Consider the following 16094-nt stretch of genomic DNA (forward strand, 5'->3'; position numbering starts at 1 on the left):
TATAGGATATAGAATAGAGAAATAATAGCAACTACATTTTTATCCCACAATGTCAATGCATAGTTTCACTCAATATTTTTTTTTATATATAAAAAAAATAAAAACCATGACTAAGCTAATAGTTTATTTGAGATGTCACATCAACATTTTGAGATAAAAATATAATTTTTAACATTACTAAGCAAAATGCGTAGTAATATTTAGGTTACATTGTGGGATAAAAATGCATCAACTCTTACCTATGCTCTTCTATGATCACTAATTTTTAACATTACTATGTAAAATATGTGAATTAAATTTTTAACATGATATGAGAGCCAAGTTCATAGGTTTAAACCTTATCTCAATCATCTACCCTCATTTCAATTAAATATTTCATGTATTGGGCATCACCTAATAAAAGAGAGTTAAGCCCACACGTGAGATGAGTATTAAAATATTGATTAAATAATTAAATTTACCTCTTCAATCAGCTTAAACTTTTAAAACAAGTGGTAATTTAACAATTTGATTGAATGACTTTTCCTCCGTCGCTTCAATATTATTGCAAAGATCCCAGACCAAGAACTAAGTCCACTAATTGAGGCAAACATAATAGGGGTGCAAAGGCGGTTACGGTTAGCGGTTAGTGGCAATAACCGCTAACCGTTAGCGGTTAGTAAATTTCACTAACCGCAACCGCTAACCGCCTAGCGGTTAACGGTTAGCGGTTAGTGGCCGGTTAGCGGTTAGTGAAATAGATAACCGCCCGCTAACCGCTTTTTTAAAATTGGGCTTTTTTTTTTTTGGCTTTTTTTTACCCTCATTTTTTTTCTTGTATTTTTAATATCTTCTTGGGCCCAATTGCTATAAATATTTGAATTGTCATTGGATCATATGATTAAGTGTTGATCTTATAAACTTACAAACAAACAAAAATACTTCAATTGTAGTTATAAGTAACACATTGTTTAATCCAATGTCAATTACTTAATTTGATATTATATGAATCACATTGTCATTGTCATTGTACATGAATAATTGATTAAGTATTGGAATTGTAATTGGATCATATAGTTAAATATTTATCTTATACATTTATATTATTCAATATGCATATAATATAACTATAAGCAATTATATATATATATATATAATTCAAAATTGTTCAAAATTGTTAATTTTCTTTTTTTTTTTCTTTCAAAAAATGGTTAAATTTCTTTTTCTAAAAAATGTTCAAAAAATACATTAATACTTCAATTGTGATTATAAGTAACACATTGTTGAATCTAATGTCAATTACTTAATTTGATATTATATAATCATATAGTCTCATTAAATTATATCATATGATTCATATGATTAACTATTTAAATTCTTATCATATTTACTTATAATCTTTTTTCTTTGAATTGAACTTAATATCTAATGGTAAATGGTAATGTTCAAACTCCTCCTAAATCCTAAATTCCTAAAGTATCTAATAATGCTTTAATTAAATTGTAGACTTGTAGTTATAAGTAACATATTGTTTAATTCAATTGAATCAATTGTGATTATCATTGTACATGAATCATATGATTAACTTGTAGACTTATGACTTATGAGTTATGTCATATTATATATGTATTATTTATTATTATATAATCATATGATTTAATGATCAAGTCATCATGTGATATAATCATATCAATTATAGTGATAATATATAAATTACTAAAATTATAATGATAATACATTAATACTTAAATTATGTTTATAAGTAACACATTGGTCATTGTTTAATCCAATGTCAATTACTTAATTTGATATTATATGAATCATATCATCATTGTACATTAATAATATGATTCACTTGAAGTCTTGAATAAAGTATTTGAATTGTCATTGAATTATATGATTAACTATTGATATTATACATTTATATTATTCATATACATATGTAGACTTATATAGACTTATAGGTTTATAACATACATTGGAAATAAGTCTCTAGATATTTAATTGTTGTATTAGTATGAATTAGCATACTTATGAGTTATGTCATATTATATATGTATAATTTGTTATTATATAATCAAATGATTTAATAATCAATCTCATGTGATATAATCATATAAATTATAGTGATAATATATTAATACTCAAATTGTGATTTAATTATTTTTTAAAAAAAAATTGTGATTTAATGATCAAGTGATTATATGATATAATCATATAAATTATAGTGATAATATATTAATACTCAAATTGTGATTTAATTATTTTTTAAAAAAATTGTGATTTAATGATCAAGTGATTATGTTATATGTATAATTATAAAAATATATTATATAAAAAGGCGGTTAGCGGTTAGCGGTTACGGTTAGTAGATCCAATAACCGCTAACCGCTAGGCGGTTATGGCGGTTAGGCGGTTAGCGGTTAATGCGGTTAAACGGTTAGGCGGTTAGGCGGTTGGCGGTTATAGCGGTTAGCGGTTAGCGGGCGGTTAAAAACCGCTCGCCTTTGCACCCCTAAAACATAATGCTTGTTCCATGGTGTTTGGAAACAATATTAACGGGCCGTATTCGTTATAAGTGGGCTTACATCAATTGTATAGTTGCTAATTTCTTGCTACTAAATCAATATTGATCTTTTATGACAACATATAATCAAAGTCTCAAGACTTGTAATCACACTGAAACATATCACAAGATGACATTTATTGGACAATTACTAATTCTACTAATTAAACTAAATACTTCAGACTACAAAAGCACTACTCGACAGAAGACTCTAAAGACATGCATGATCTTTAATGAACTTCTAATCCTGAAAGGAATGTAACATTCTCCCTATTATCCGACAATAGGATTTTTTTCTTTTTTTTTTTTTTCTTTTTTTTTTCTTTTTTTAACACGGCTCTAGTCACTTTTTTTTTTTTTTTTTTTTTTTTTATTATTATTATTTTATTTTATTATTTTTTTTTTTTATTTTAGTTTTAAAATTTTTATTTTGTTTATTTTTATTATTTTTAATTAGTATATGAATACGTGTTGCTTTTTTAAGGGAGTGGGGGTGAATTTCTGTAAATTTTTGTACAGAAATTATACGGAGGTACCATCTCCGTTTTTAGCCATTATCAAGGTACTATTTGTGATACAAAATGAAATCAAGAGGATAAAAAATAAAGTTGTTAAACCACAAGGGTAAAAAAGTATTTAACCCTAAAAATTAACATACACCTAAAATTTTAGAACAAATTAATTATGTGTATTTTAAAACCAATCCACTGGTGTCGTTCACTGGTGTTAAAAGTAAACACCAGGCTAACCTGGTGTTTACTTTTAACACATTTTCAATGCAATCAGTTTCTTTCAGTATCATTCTTTTCTTTGTTTGTTCATTTTATAGGCATCGTGCTAGGATAGTTGTTGTAGTGGCACATGTATTTCCATCATCTAAGATGGTTTATACGGTTTCATATTGTGTGCAGATGCATCCTGTGATTGGACTATGCGAAGGCTGTGAAAGGCCTCATCAGCAGCACATTCATCATATATTGTCATCCAAAAGAATTATATATGCTTGTGTTCTTTCCTTGCCTACCTCTTTGTTCTTTCATTGTTCACTATGGCCTTCTATCTTGGCAAGGTCCAGATAGAGTCTTGGTCGAGTTCATGTGGGGTTTCTTTGGGCTTCCGAGCTTGTCCCGGTAACATGCTACTTGAGTTTGTCGATTAATTTGAGAATGAAATGTTCAAACTTGAAAAATTCTTTACAGTTTTTAAAAATAAAAACGATTTCCCAAAAAATTAAAGAAAAATTTTCGGTCAAACGAAAAATATTTTCCGTTGACTATTATTTTAAGTCATACCAAACACCCGAAAATATAAAAAAACATTTTCTAGAAATCATTTTACGCTGTAAATCTAATTAATTTTTCATTTTACTCCATTTTCCTTCTTTAGCATCCTAACTTTTCCCCTGATTTTGCTGTCTAGATAGAACTAGTGCCATTCCGGGTTTGTATATTTGACGGGGGATGAATCCTGATTGACTGGATAAATAAGTTGTAGAAAATCTTGCATCCTTGAAAAACCAGGCGGGGAGGAAAGTCGTCACGGGGAGGAAAACTGCTGTAATTCTGTACGAGTCGTGCTGAGTTTAAAAAAATGAGCCGAAATTTGTCATCAAATTCTGTTTTTTTTTTAATAAATGAATCTCTCTTGAGCCAAGCTATTTTAAACCGAGTTCGAGCCTATTTGTGAGTGGCTCTATTCACTTACAATCCTACTTACGTCCTAATTAATTATTGACTACCTAGGATATGTTTTGTCTTTGCATAACCTAGGCAATTCAAATCTCTTATATATATCTTTTGAGTTGAGTAAAAAAGGAATGCTAGCTTTTGCCATAAAATAAAAATAAAAAATAAAAAAAAACTACCCCATGTTCTTGTGTGTGTATAAAAGAAACAGTTACAAGTATTACAATAGATTTAGACATATCAAACTGAAAATAACTTACGAGAATTTTCTATATATAGTTTAAGTTTGGTTGTAGGCAAACTAACAGGAATTTAAGCATCTTTTCCAAAATGATAGCTGACTTTCACTGCCAATTGCAAAAGGTTTTTTGGCCAACTCTTCCAAAGCTTTCCACCCACATTCAGTGTCAGTAGTTACTAAGTTTAATTGGATCCATTTCCAGAATTTCAATGCTATATCTAGCTATCCATAAAATAAATAAATAAATCAGATCACTGCAAAAAGTTATTGAACATCATTGACTAATCAATCTTGTCAAATTGCTATAACATACTTTTTGGGTCCAATTAATTAAATAAGGACATCAAACAAAGATCATGGCATGGTAAATTAGGGTCTATTTGAGTTTATGATTTTTAAAAAGTGCAATTTAAAAATAGTGATTTTAAAATGTGTGATTTGAAAACGTGATTTTTAAAAACGCTTTGGCCTTTAAAATTGTCCGTTTTCAAAGCACCTCCTTATCTCTTGCAATTTTTTAAAAACATAATTTCAAACAATTCATTTTATGTGATTCACATTTTTTATCTATGATATCACAATGTCAAACGCACCATAAGGGTCTGTTTGGGATTGCGATTTCAAGAAGTGCAATTTAAAAACGCATATTTTTTTTGTATTTTCAAATTGCGATTTTTTAAAAACGTAATCCCAAACTATCAATTTTCTCCGATTTGGTTTAAAATCACACTTTTTGTCTTTGAAATCACAATGTCAAACACACCCTAACTAAGACATAGAACATACCATAAAAACCGGCGGAAAGAGTACCAAGAAAAAGATGAATGAGTGTAATGGTGATATATCATAGCTTCTTGAATGCTAATTAAGATGTTAATTTGAAGATTAACTAATTTATCTTTGTGAATAACGTTAAACAAACACATTTGTAATTGTAACAATTTTCCATCACAAACTTTGTATTTGATTGTTGTTAAATAAACGCTTTTTATAAAAGTTTAAGTTAATAAGAATATATAAATTTAATCATTTAATCAATACTTTAATACTCTCATACGTGTAGGCTCGTTCAAACTTTCCAACATGTGAAATTTTAATTTAAAATTTGGTAAATTGACAAATTAGGATTCGTACTCAAGACTTTTGGCTTTGATATCATAATAAACACTACTTGTTCTAAAAATTTAAGCTTATAAGAATAAGTAATTTAATCACCACCGCATATTAGGAGAAGGGGGAAAATATCAAATGCTTTTTAAATTTCATCTTTTGGCCAAAAACTTTTAGTTTGGTCCCTGCCCTTAAAAAGGAGTCCAAATGGACTCTCGAGCCCTTTTGATCTAGTCCAAGAGCGTGTCGAATCTGGTAAACATGTCTAAGGCAATAAATCCAGTAGTGCTAAATAACATCAACTGAAAATGGACAAACAAAACTCAGCTTAATCTTATTCTATTTCTGGACTGTGGTGCACGGCATTGCTAGATGAAGACAATGGTTGCAGATGTAATTATCTACATCTTGGCTATTTTCTATACACTCTGGTGCACGGCATTCTTTGTGTATAGCACATGGATTATCTCCATCATGCCTATTTATACACCGATTTAGTGATGAGCAGAATCGATATTTCCACCTTTACAATATATACAAATTAAATACATGCTAGTGCATTGTTTAACAAAAATGTCAGAGACGGCACATTAACAAAAATCACTGCAAAAAAAAATTTTATCATTAACAACGACATTTATCGCCACTAAAAGTACCATTGTTGACACTAATTATAAGGCTGATGCAACTATTTCGACGCTAATAAGGCTGATGCTACTACTTCGACGTTAATTAGATCCTAAGCAAGATTCAGTACAATATTCATAAAAGTGCCATTGTCGATTTTCTATAAAACAGTAAACACACCCTACCCCGGACAAAGTTTTCCTCCAAACTAGGTTGGAGGAACTTCCTCCAACCTAGTCTCTAAAATTGACATGTGTCCTCAAACATGTGCTTCTCACATGTTTTTTTTAATACCCTAATTTTCACAAACTATAGTTAACTCTACTGTTAGTTTATCTCTCTCACGTTCTCTCTCTCTCTCTCTCTCACTCTCATGTTCTCTCTCTCTCCTTCCCCTCCCACATGAGACCAAGCTGTCTTTCCAACCCAAAAAATCTCCACTGCTTGGTATTCAACTTTCACAGCATCCTCTTAGGGCATGTACTTGCGTTGGCTGCAATTCTGGATTCTGGTGATTTTTAAGAAAAACCCAATCGCCCCTCTTAAAAATCTTTTCTTTTTTTAAAAAAAACTCTTCCTACCACAGACCACCACCAGAGTCCAGAATTGCAGCCAACGCAAGTACATGCCCTAATTAAGAGGATGCTGTGAAAGTTGAATACCAAGCAGTGGAGATCTGGGCTTGCAATGTGAGGAGGGGCTACAAAACATGGTGGGGAAGAGCTGTAGTTAAACTATCAATCAGATTTAACATGTCCAACAATACAGCTCACTGGAAAACTCCATGGAGAGATTTTTTGGGTTGGAAAGACAACTTGGTCTCGTGTGGGAGGGGAAGGGGAGAGAGAGAAACTAACGGTGGAGTTAACTATAGTTAGTGGAAATTAAGGTATTAAAAAAAACATGTGAAAAGCACATGTTTGAGAGCACATGTCAATTTTAGAAACTAATTCCTCCAACCTAGTTTGGAGGAAAACTTTGTCTACCTCCCCCCGGCAACCAGCATAACCTCCAGGAAGATGATGTTGCTGCCCATCTTTTGAGACCTTTTTATCATCAGTTGATAAAAAAGACAGTCAGTTATAACTGCTCATATGACAAAATTTCAACCATCAAATTCCAAATAAGTTGTAGAAGATCTTGATCCTTAAAACCAAAGCAAAAACTGCTGTAATTCTTTTTCTTTTTTTTGTGTAAGAACTGCTGTAATTCTTTCCCACTTCTATAATTGACGAAAAAAACTGACAACAAATTTGGTCAAACCAAGCTGCCAAAATTAGTTCATATTATTGATCATAGTACAAAAAGATGGGCAAACAAACATGCTTGCAATAAGCTCATCCATTGTGCAGGAAAGATGGGCATAAAACTCCTTGCAGTTTCTCTCCCTCTCCTTGTGATCTCAATTGCAGTGATCTCAACAGCAGCCGACGAGAAAGGCGAGCCCCTGATAACGAAAACTTGCGGCGGCACGGAGTTTCCCGACGTTTGCACCTCAGCTTTGGAGTCGGATCCTCGGAGTTCGAGTGCAGATGTTAAGGGGCTTTCAAGGATTGCCTTGGAGTTCAGTGCAACAAAGGCAAAAGAGGCTGCCGGAGTTGCCTATAAGTTGATGCAAAATTCATCCGACTATGGGGATTGGTCGAAGAGAACAACATGTTTCGATGGTTATAACTTCACCGCAGATAGAATTAAAGGGGAGGGGCTCCAATATTTTGAGGAGGGGAAGTATGAGAAGTCACACCAACCTGTGAATCTTCTTACTGATGACATAAAATTTTGCACTAGCTTTGGTGTACCACAGTTGGTTGAAACCAACACAATGCTTTCCAGGTTTACTAGTGTTGTAAAGACCATTTTACATCTCCTTTTCTGATTAATTACTGCATGTTTTCTTTTTCACTGATCATGTAGAGACAGTTCTATATGGATTAGAAATAAATGTATTGACTATTCATTACTCTTTCAGCTATAGAAATCCAAATAGTTGGAATTATATGCCTCTAATTTAAATTAGATTAATAAAATCACTTTTTCAAGCAAGATCGTATGAACAAAAAATATTTCTCATTCAGAACTGGGTTTTGAGAAGATGAATTAAAAACATGTCCTCTACCTTCAACAACAACCCCTCAAAATCCAAGTATCTAGGCCTACGCATCCTTTTTGGTAAGCCCAAGAAGGCGGCTTTTCAAAAAAATCTTGATATAGTCCAAGGACAGGTTGGACATTGAAGGGTGGAAAGCAAAAACTCTTTCTCAATCAGCCAAAATTAGTGCTCCTCAAAACAGTGGCTTCCATCATTCTTACATATGCAATGAGTAGTTTCTTCCTCCCCTTAAGTCTCAGCAGTAAATTAGACAAGATGTTTAAAGACTTCGGCTCTCAAGAAATCCGTATAATGGGAGATCCTACATTTGACACATTCTATTGTAGGCCAAACTGGCCCAAAGATAACTTGAAATCGCGCTTTTTATCTATGCACTACAAGAAATGTGACTTAAAAAGTAGCGATTTCAAAAATACAAATTTTAAAAATTGTATTTTTGAAATCGCATTTCCAAACGAACCTTTACTCCAACTTAATCGTTCTCGTATTCTCAATAATATAATTATCCAAGTCACTGACTAACTGATCATAGTGCACTAATTCGAACGATAGTAATACGATCAAATTATCAATCGAACTCTATAGATTTTTCATTATCGATCATTGTGCAAGACTGAACATCCTATCAATCCTAGTACACTAGTCTCATTGATCGTTCGATCAGTCAAACTAGTGCATAAGGATAATACAAAATTCATAGAATTCGATTAAAAATAAATAAGGGAAGAATATATTAAACAAAATAAAAAGAGAAAAAATTTACTAAGAATATAGAAAAATTAATTTTTTAAAGGTTAAAAAAAATTGAAAGGCCAATATGATTTTTTAATGGGCTAGAATAAAAGAAAAAATCCATCGAGTTCAATTGACAATAAATAATATATATATATAATAATAAGAAGAAGAAGAAGAAGAATAAAAAAAAAATAGAAAAATAGAAAAGAAAAAAATTATAATTATAACCGAAAAATTCATTTTTTTTTTTCTATAGGACGTAATTTTAATAGACTAATATAAATTGTTAATAAATTTTTTTTTAAAAAAAAAAAAGAAGTAATACTTAAACTATCAGCGTCGACAAGTTGCTGTCGATTCTGATAGTCTAATTATGAGTGTCGACTAAGAGCCTATTTGGGATTGTATTTGAAAAATAGAGCTTTTAAGTCAAAAAGAGCTTTTGTGCAAAAGCTTCATTTTTAAGTTTGTGCAAAAAATGCGTTTTGATTATTTTTAGGCTTTTTGGACTCTTAAAATGGCTTTTAATTTTTTTACTAAACAAGTATTTTTTTTTTAAACAAACTTTTTGAGTATTAAAAGCACTTTTAGTCTCCTCAAACGCAATCCCAAACAGGCTATAAACTGAGTCGCTGATAATAAGTTGAGCCGACGCTGATATTAAAACTACGCCGTTTTCTAAATAAGAAACGCGGGATCAATTGGCGCTCTTTTTTTTTGCCAAATTTCAACCCAAGTTATTCTCCCGCAATTTTTTTTCTCACTTTTCTCTCCAGACGACCTTAATTTGCCATTCTCTCTTTTCTCTCTCTTCTCTCTATTACTTTGTTCTTGCTTGTTTGATTTGGGTAGCTGATTGTGGGTTGATTTTCGAAATGGGCAGTACAGTAATGGAAGAATATGAAGGAGGGATGAGCTCACGACCAAGGAAGAAGAAATGGGCAAGGTGAGGTTTTTTTTGGCTTTTCCTCAGTTACCTCCCTCTCTTTATTTGGTTGGCGCGGCAGAGAAGCGCCTAGGCAGGTGGGTCACGGGCCCCACGCCGGAAAACCTCATAATCGTTTGGGTCCCTACGTTTTCCGGTGACCAAATACGGTGGAGAGGCTTTTTGGTATGTGTTAATTTCTGTTGATTTCGTTACATATATGTTTTGATTTGGTTGTGTAGGAAATAATTTTGGATGGTGCACAAATTCTCATTGATATAAAATTATTACAATCTAAAAATTAACAATAAAATAAATAAAATACAAGAGATGAAAAGTAGAGTATGGAAAGATCTCACAATGTGCTATAGAATCACACAAGAGCGTTGTCCTTAAAGGTTGATTCGTGCCTCCCGGAGTGTATAACTCGGTGCGATCGGATCCTTTGACACGCAACCTCCCAGGATTAGACTATAGCGTTTACCTTCGTTAAGGACGCACTTCCAAATAACGAAGAGTAATAGAACAACCCAATTATCAAAGTAGATGAGGGATTTCGGAATATTGTTTTGTAGAAAAACTAACAATATAACATATAGCTTTCTAGCTCAGAAAACCAAAGGGTTTAACAAGAGAAAGTAATATATAATATATCCAAAAAAATATATATATATCTTTGGAGAACTCAATATATATATATATCTATATGCATAAGTACAGTTGTGCCTTATATAAACAAAACATAAAACCAATGTTATGACCAACGGTCATAATAAACATAAATGCCATAAAAGCTTGGTCAACACCATTTTTCCAAGCAACGGTCAAACAATAGAAAACTAAATTAAAGTGATTTTATTTTCCATAAAACTATTTAATACCCAACGGTAATAAATATTAATAATAAACCATAACTGAATAATAAAGATTGTTTGTAAACAATATTAATGTCCAAACCGTTAAACCAAAATGATTAAAGCTATTTTTATTTCTCATAAAAACTCATGAAGATAATAATATCAAATAATAAAATGGTTTCAAAGGACCGAAAAATGAATGTTTGTAACACATGTTACAACAATCCCCCACATGTTACAAACATTGAAATAAGAGGAGATTGAAAGCATGCATCGATGTGGTACTAGGAGGTTTTAACCACACCTAGGATTAATAAGTTAGGAACTTAATGAATTGTGGTAGAGTTTGACTCTTTTAACCAAATCCATAAGTTAATCAAACTTATCACCCACATAACTTTCTCCAAAACAAATCAAATCAAATTAAATCAAAGAAATCGGGTTGTTCTATAGCGGGTTGGCGCCTTATACAGGCCATGCGCCTCTGGGTTTCATGAGTGCTCTAGAGACTTGCCAAAGTCTCATAGGAGGCGGCACCACCTCCACACTCACATAGGTGGCGTCCATCAAGAATGTGTGCAGAGAACATCACATCCCAACAAGTAGGGACTATGGACCCATTAAGAGTTTTAAACTCATCCTTACTCACTATGCATCTTTGGTTATTACACCATAAAATGGCTTTCATGAGCGCTCTAGAGACCTACCCAAGTCTCATAGGAGATAGCACATCCACACTCATATAGGTGGTATCCATCAAGAGTGTGTGCAGGGAACACCCCATCCCAACAGGTAGGGACTATGGATCCATTAAGAGCTTTAAGCTCATCCTTAATCACTCTGCATCTTGTACTGTCTTACACCATAGGGATGGACTCATAACTAATCTTTTCAACAAGATAGTTAATAAACATAAATTGACAGTACCATATCTCATTTCACTTGTGACTTCGTTTCCCATTAAACCTCATTCATGGGATCTCCAATCACAGAGGTTGGGTATCAATCACAGTGTCATGATTTGGGTATCAGTCCTATCCCCCTCGATGCTTCTCTCACTAGCCTTCTTGCTAGTGGCTTGGTCAAAGAATCTGCAGAATTCTTTTATGACCTCACAAAGTCCATGGACATATACCGGTCTCAATAAGCTGCCTCACAATATTGTGCACTTTCTCATTATAAATTCTTTACTCGAACTTTGGCAGCCTGACAATCACAATAAACATATAGATCTAGCTATGTTAGCATATAAAGGCAAATTAAATAAATTAACCAATAGGTTCTTTAGCCATTCATCTTCAGTTCATGCCTTCTTCAAGGCAATTAACTCTGATTCTATAGTAAACCTTGCTATGCAAGTCTTTTCGAGGACTTTCAAGAGATAGCTCCTCCAGCCAGAATAAACACATAATAGCCATTAGTAGGCTTTGCTCATCTGAATCAATAATACAGTTGCATTCCTTTCAATATAGCAGGATAATCACAATAAGACAAACCAAAATTAATTGTGCCCTTTGAGAATCTCAACAATTTAGAGATCGCATCACAATGGCTCAATACTATGATTATGAGTATATCTACTCAATTTACTAACAATATATGTAATACCAAGGCATATACAGTTTGTCAAAACATCAAACTACCAATGATTTGTGCATATTTTTCTTGCAATAATACCATCACCATTATTCTTAACCAAGTGTATTTTTGAATCATATGGTGTAGATGTAGTGTCCCAGAATTTTCAAAGCTATTTAAATAGATTATTTTGATAATGATGTTATTTTAATATCCATTGTAGCTAAGGATTTTAATTCTTGGGAAATTTATGAGAGTGGTAATTAGAGAATGGTAATTGGTGAAATAATAGGATAGTAAATGGTAGGTATAAGGATGGTAGAATAAGAAGGTAGAATAGTATAAGTAGAATAGTATAGGGTTGGTAGAATAGTATAGGGTTGGTGAAATAGTATAGGGTTGGTGAAATAGTATAGGGTTGGTAGAATAGTATAGGGTTGGTGAAATAGTATAGGGCTGGTGAAATAGTATAGGGTTGGTGAAATAGTAAAATGAGGGTATAATTATAAATTGAAGGTAGAATAGTATTTGATTTTCTCCTATAAATAGAGCTCTTCTCCTTCACAATTTTCACCACTCATCTCCTCTCCCATCTCTTGCATATATTCTTCCTTCTTCCGCTTTTTACTCGGTCTTTCTTCTTTCTAAGAGTGTTTACTCATAACAGAGAGAGAAAGGGCGAGACCAAGCGCTACAAGAAAGAAAGAACACAAGAGATAGCGGACTTTAGAAATTAGTTTCAAAAGATATACTAGTGGTGTTAGTCATATTGGAGCAACTAGATTCCTTCATACCACTTTTAGCTCCAGTCTAGAGGTAAGTAAATTCAATACCCCTTCTAAAATTACTTCATGTCATGCTATTTATTCATTCTTTAGTAAATTGTAAATAATTATTTTATTTACGTATTATGAAGTTATGTTGCATGCATGAAGGATTTCTAAAAGAATTATCTAGAAAGTTTCTATTTATTTAAACGCTTTCTAAGTACAACAAGTTTATATTTGAAAAGGTTTCCATTTTGAGAAAAGAAAGTTGAGAAATGATGATGATTATAAGAAAGAAAAAAAGATGATAAACCCTCCTACATGTTGCCCTAAGATGCAGCAAAAGAAGTACAAAGAAAAGTACAAGAGATGAGATAAATGTTTATGAAATAAGGGCACATGTATGGAGGAGAGTATTTTTGGCCCCAAGATAAGATAAGATGAGAGTTCGGTACCGATACTCGGATGGAGGCGAAACCACTGAAGGAGGCTATGCCCGAAGGTGGTATTCCATCAACTAGACCGTTGAGTGCACCAAGAAAGAGTTAATTGACGGTCGGGCATGGCTGTGGCCACAGTTCAGTGCCATGGTCACAGGACCCGCAACCCTCGTGCACAGGGGTAATAGTGTACATGGGCCCTATTATGAGAAAATGATACTATATTTTCAACGATGATATGCTATGATGATTTACAAAGATTATTTATAATGATGCATTATGATGATGATTTATAAAGATGATTTACAACGATGATCTATTACTAGATGTAATAGTATGTATATGTTACGGGAGATGCAACCGTACATACAGATATTATTATGGCTAGAATTATATTTATTTGTGAAAATGATTTTCAAAACTGAGAACAAGGAGTAAAACTATTTATGGTTGTGGATTTTACTTGCTGGGCCCCCTTTGGGCTCATTCAGTGTTATTTCTTGTTTTCAGGTAGAAAGGATGCTGGAATAGGAGGCCGGAATGGGGTGGGAATAATTATTAATTTTCAAAGTCTTTTCATATAAGTTATTGTAATGATATGATGTTCCGCAACTAAAATCTAATGTTTTCTAATTTCGCTTGTAATAAAATCTCTTGAATAATGTTTTACGCATTTATTGTATCATTTAAAATCTAGTACTCTGATAGACCTTATAGATCTTTGCAAGAACTTTTGTTGTAAAAGAAGAAAAGTGGCAAACTCAGCCTTAACGGGCTGGGGATGTTACAATTTTGGTATCAGAGCAAAGGTTATAAGGTTCTGGCAGACTTTTCAAAAAATAAAAAAAATAAAAAAAAAAAAAAATTTGGGGGGTTAATGAGAAGCCACATTCCGGCCAAGTAGAGTGTGCATTGTTGTGTGGTCTCTAATAAATGATGCATGAGCATTTTTCTAATGGTTAATTTTTTTGTTAAAAAAAAAAAAATCATCCTAGTGTGATTAATTTGGAGGATTTTATTATTGTGATCATGTTAATGACGGAGATGAATTTTTATTTTATAGATAGGTTGTGATCTATAGTATCTACCTATTTGGATTTGCGGCAGTTTTCTAGAGTATCGATTGATAATGGTATATTTTAAGGTGTCTCGAGGATTTAGAAAAGATTATTGATCATGATTTAAAAATCGTATGATGATTTTATAGATTTAGGTTGCGTGATGATTTGTGTAATTAACTTGGTGACAAAATGGTTTTATGGATTTAGGTTGTGAGACAAATTGTGTAAGTGACTTGGTAATGAATAGTCTTATGGATGTCGGTGGTGAAATGATTCTTGAACTGAATTAGTGATATACGAGTTTGTATGAGTTTTTGGTAATGGCTAAGATTTAGTTGATGACAATAATGATACTATGATTGATGTTGTAATATATGGATTGATGAATAAGGATTACGTAGTGGCATGAAGTGAATGCCTAAGTATTGCAGGGATAAATGCAAATGAGGTATACCCTAGAATCTATAAGACATTTTGATATTTACATTTCTGGTTTAAAGATTTTGATATTTTTGGATGATTGTGATGACTTTAAGGTACAATTCATGAAATCTTTGAGGTGATCCTTAGAATTTGAGGTGTTAGGTTTTCTGTAATTGAGGTAAATTATATTGAAGTGATGCTTAAAGTTTTGAGGATGAATTGATGCTCCTAGGTTGTGGATAATATTTAAATTTTGAGGCATTAGTGGATATGAAATTATGAGAAATTTTAGTTATATGCCAAAGCTTTTGATATAATTTTCTTTTACTAAGTAAAGATAATGGATTATTATTCTTGAGGTAAATTGAAGCATAAAGGTAAGAGTTGAAAGACAATATAATACAGTGATATAATATAGTGACATGATCTAAATTTCTCTTATAAGATATATGTTCAATGATATTAAAGTATTTTAGAGGTTGATAACATGTGATGATGCATACTTAGATGTTTTATTGAGTGATTAACTTGTTAAACAGATTGTTTGTTTAAAGGAAGTTATTACAATGACAGAATGATTTCATAATGAATATTGAATGAGCACTGAATGATTACGAAAAGAAATGTTTGGAGAACAAGCTCCTTATAATATTACATACCAGTGTCCATCAAAAAAAAAAAAAGGGAATTTGTTGCATAAAGAGACACGTGGTAATGATGAGTAGATTGTTCCTTAGAGCTACTCCAGGAAAATTATTTCTGCATAGAGAAAACCTAGTATGAGCAGAATCATATATATTTATAATTGAATTATCTAAGGGAATATTTATTTCTAATGAGGTACCTGACTAGAGCGTGTGCGGAGAGACTTGCAACACCCCTGAACATCGACCCGGAGGTTTTCGTGCTGTCGCTGGAGACGTTCGGTATTCTTCTCCATTTCTAGCATCTTTGGTCCCCAGTATTCTGCGTAAGATAACATCATCTTTT

General features: G+C 32.4%; 1 protein-coding gene across 1 annotated transcript; it reads left to right on the top strand.

Moving 5' to 3' along the window:
* Positions 1 to 7565: 7565 nt before the first annotated feature.
* LOC132169526 (pectinesterase inhibitor-like) lies at positions 7566 to 8084 on the top strand. The gene has a single exon (XM_059580550.1). The coding sequence runs from the start codon at positions 7566 to 7568 to the stop codon at positions 8082 to 8084; it is 519 nt and encodes a 172-aa protein (XP_059436533.1).
* The last annotated feature ends 8010 nt before the right edge of the window (positions 8085 to 16094 follow it).

This window comes from Corylus avellana, chromosome ca2, assembly GCF_901000735.1.
Source record: "Corylus avellana chromosome ca2, CavTom2PMs-1.0".
In the NCBI taxonomy this organism is placed as follows: domain Eukaryota; kingdom Viridiplantae; phylum Streptophyta; class Magnoliopsida; order Fagales; family Betulaceae; genus Corylus; species Corylus avellana.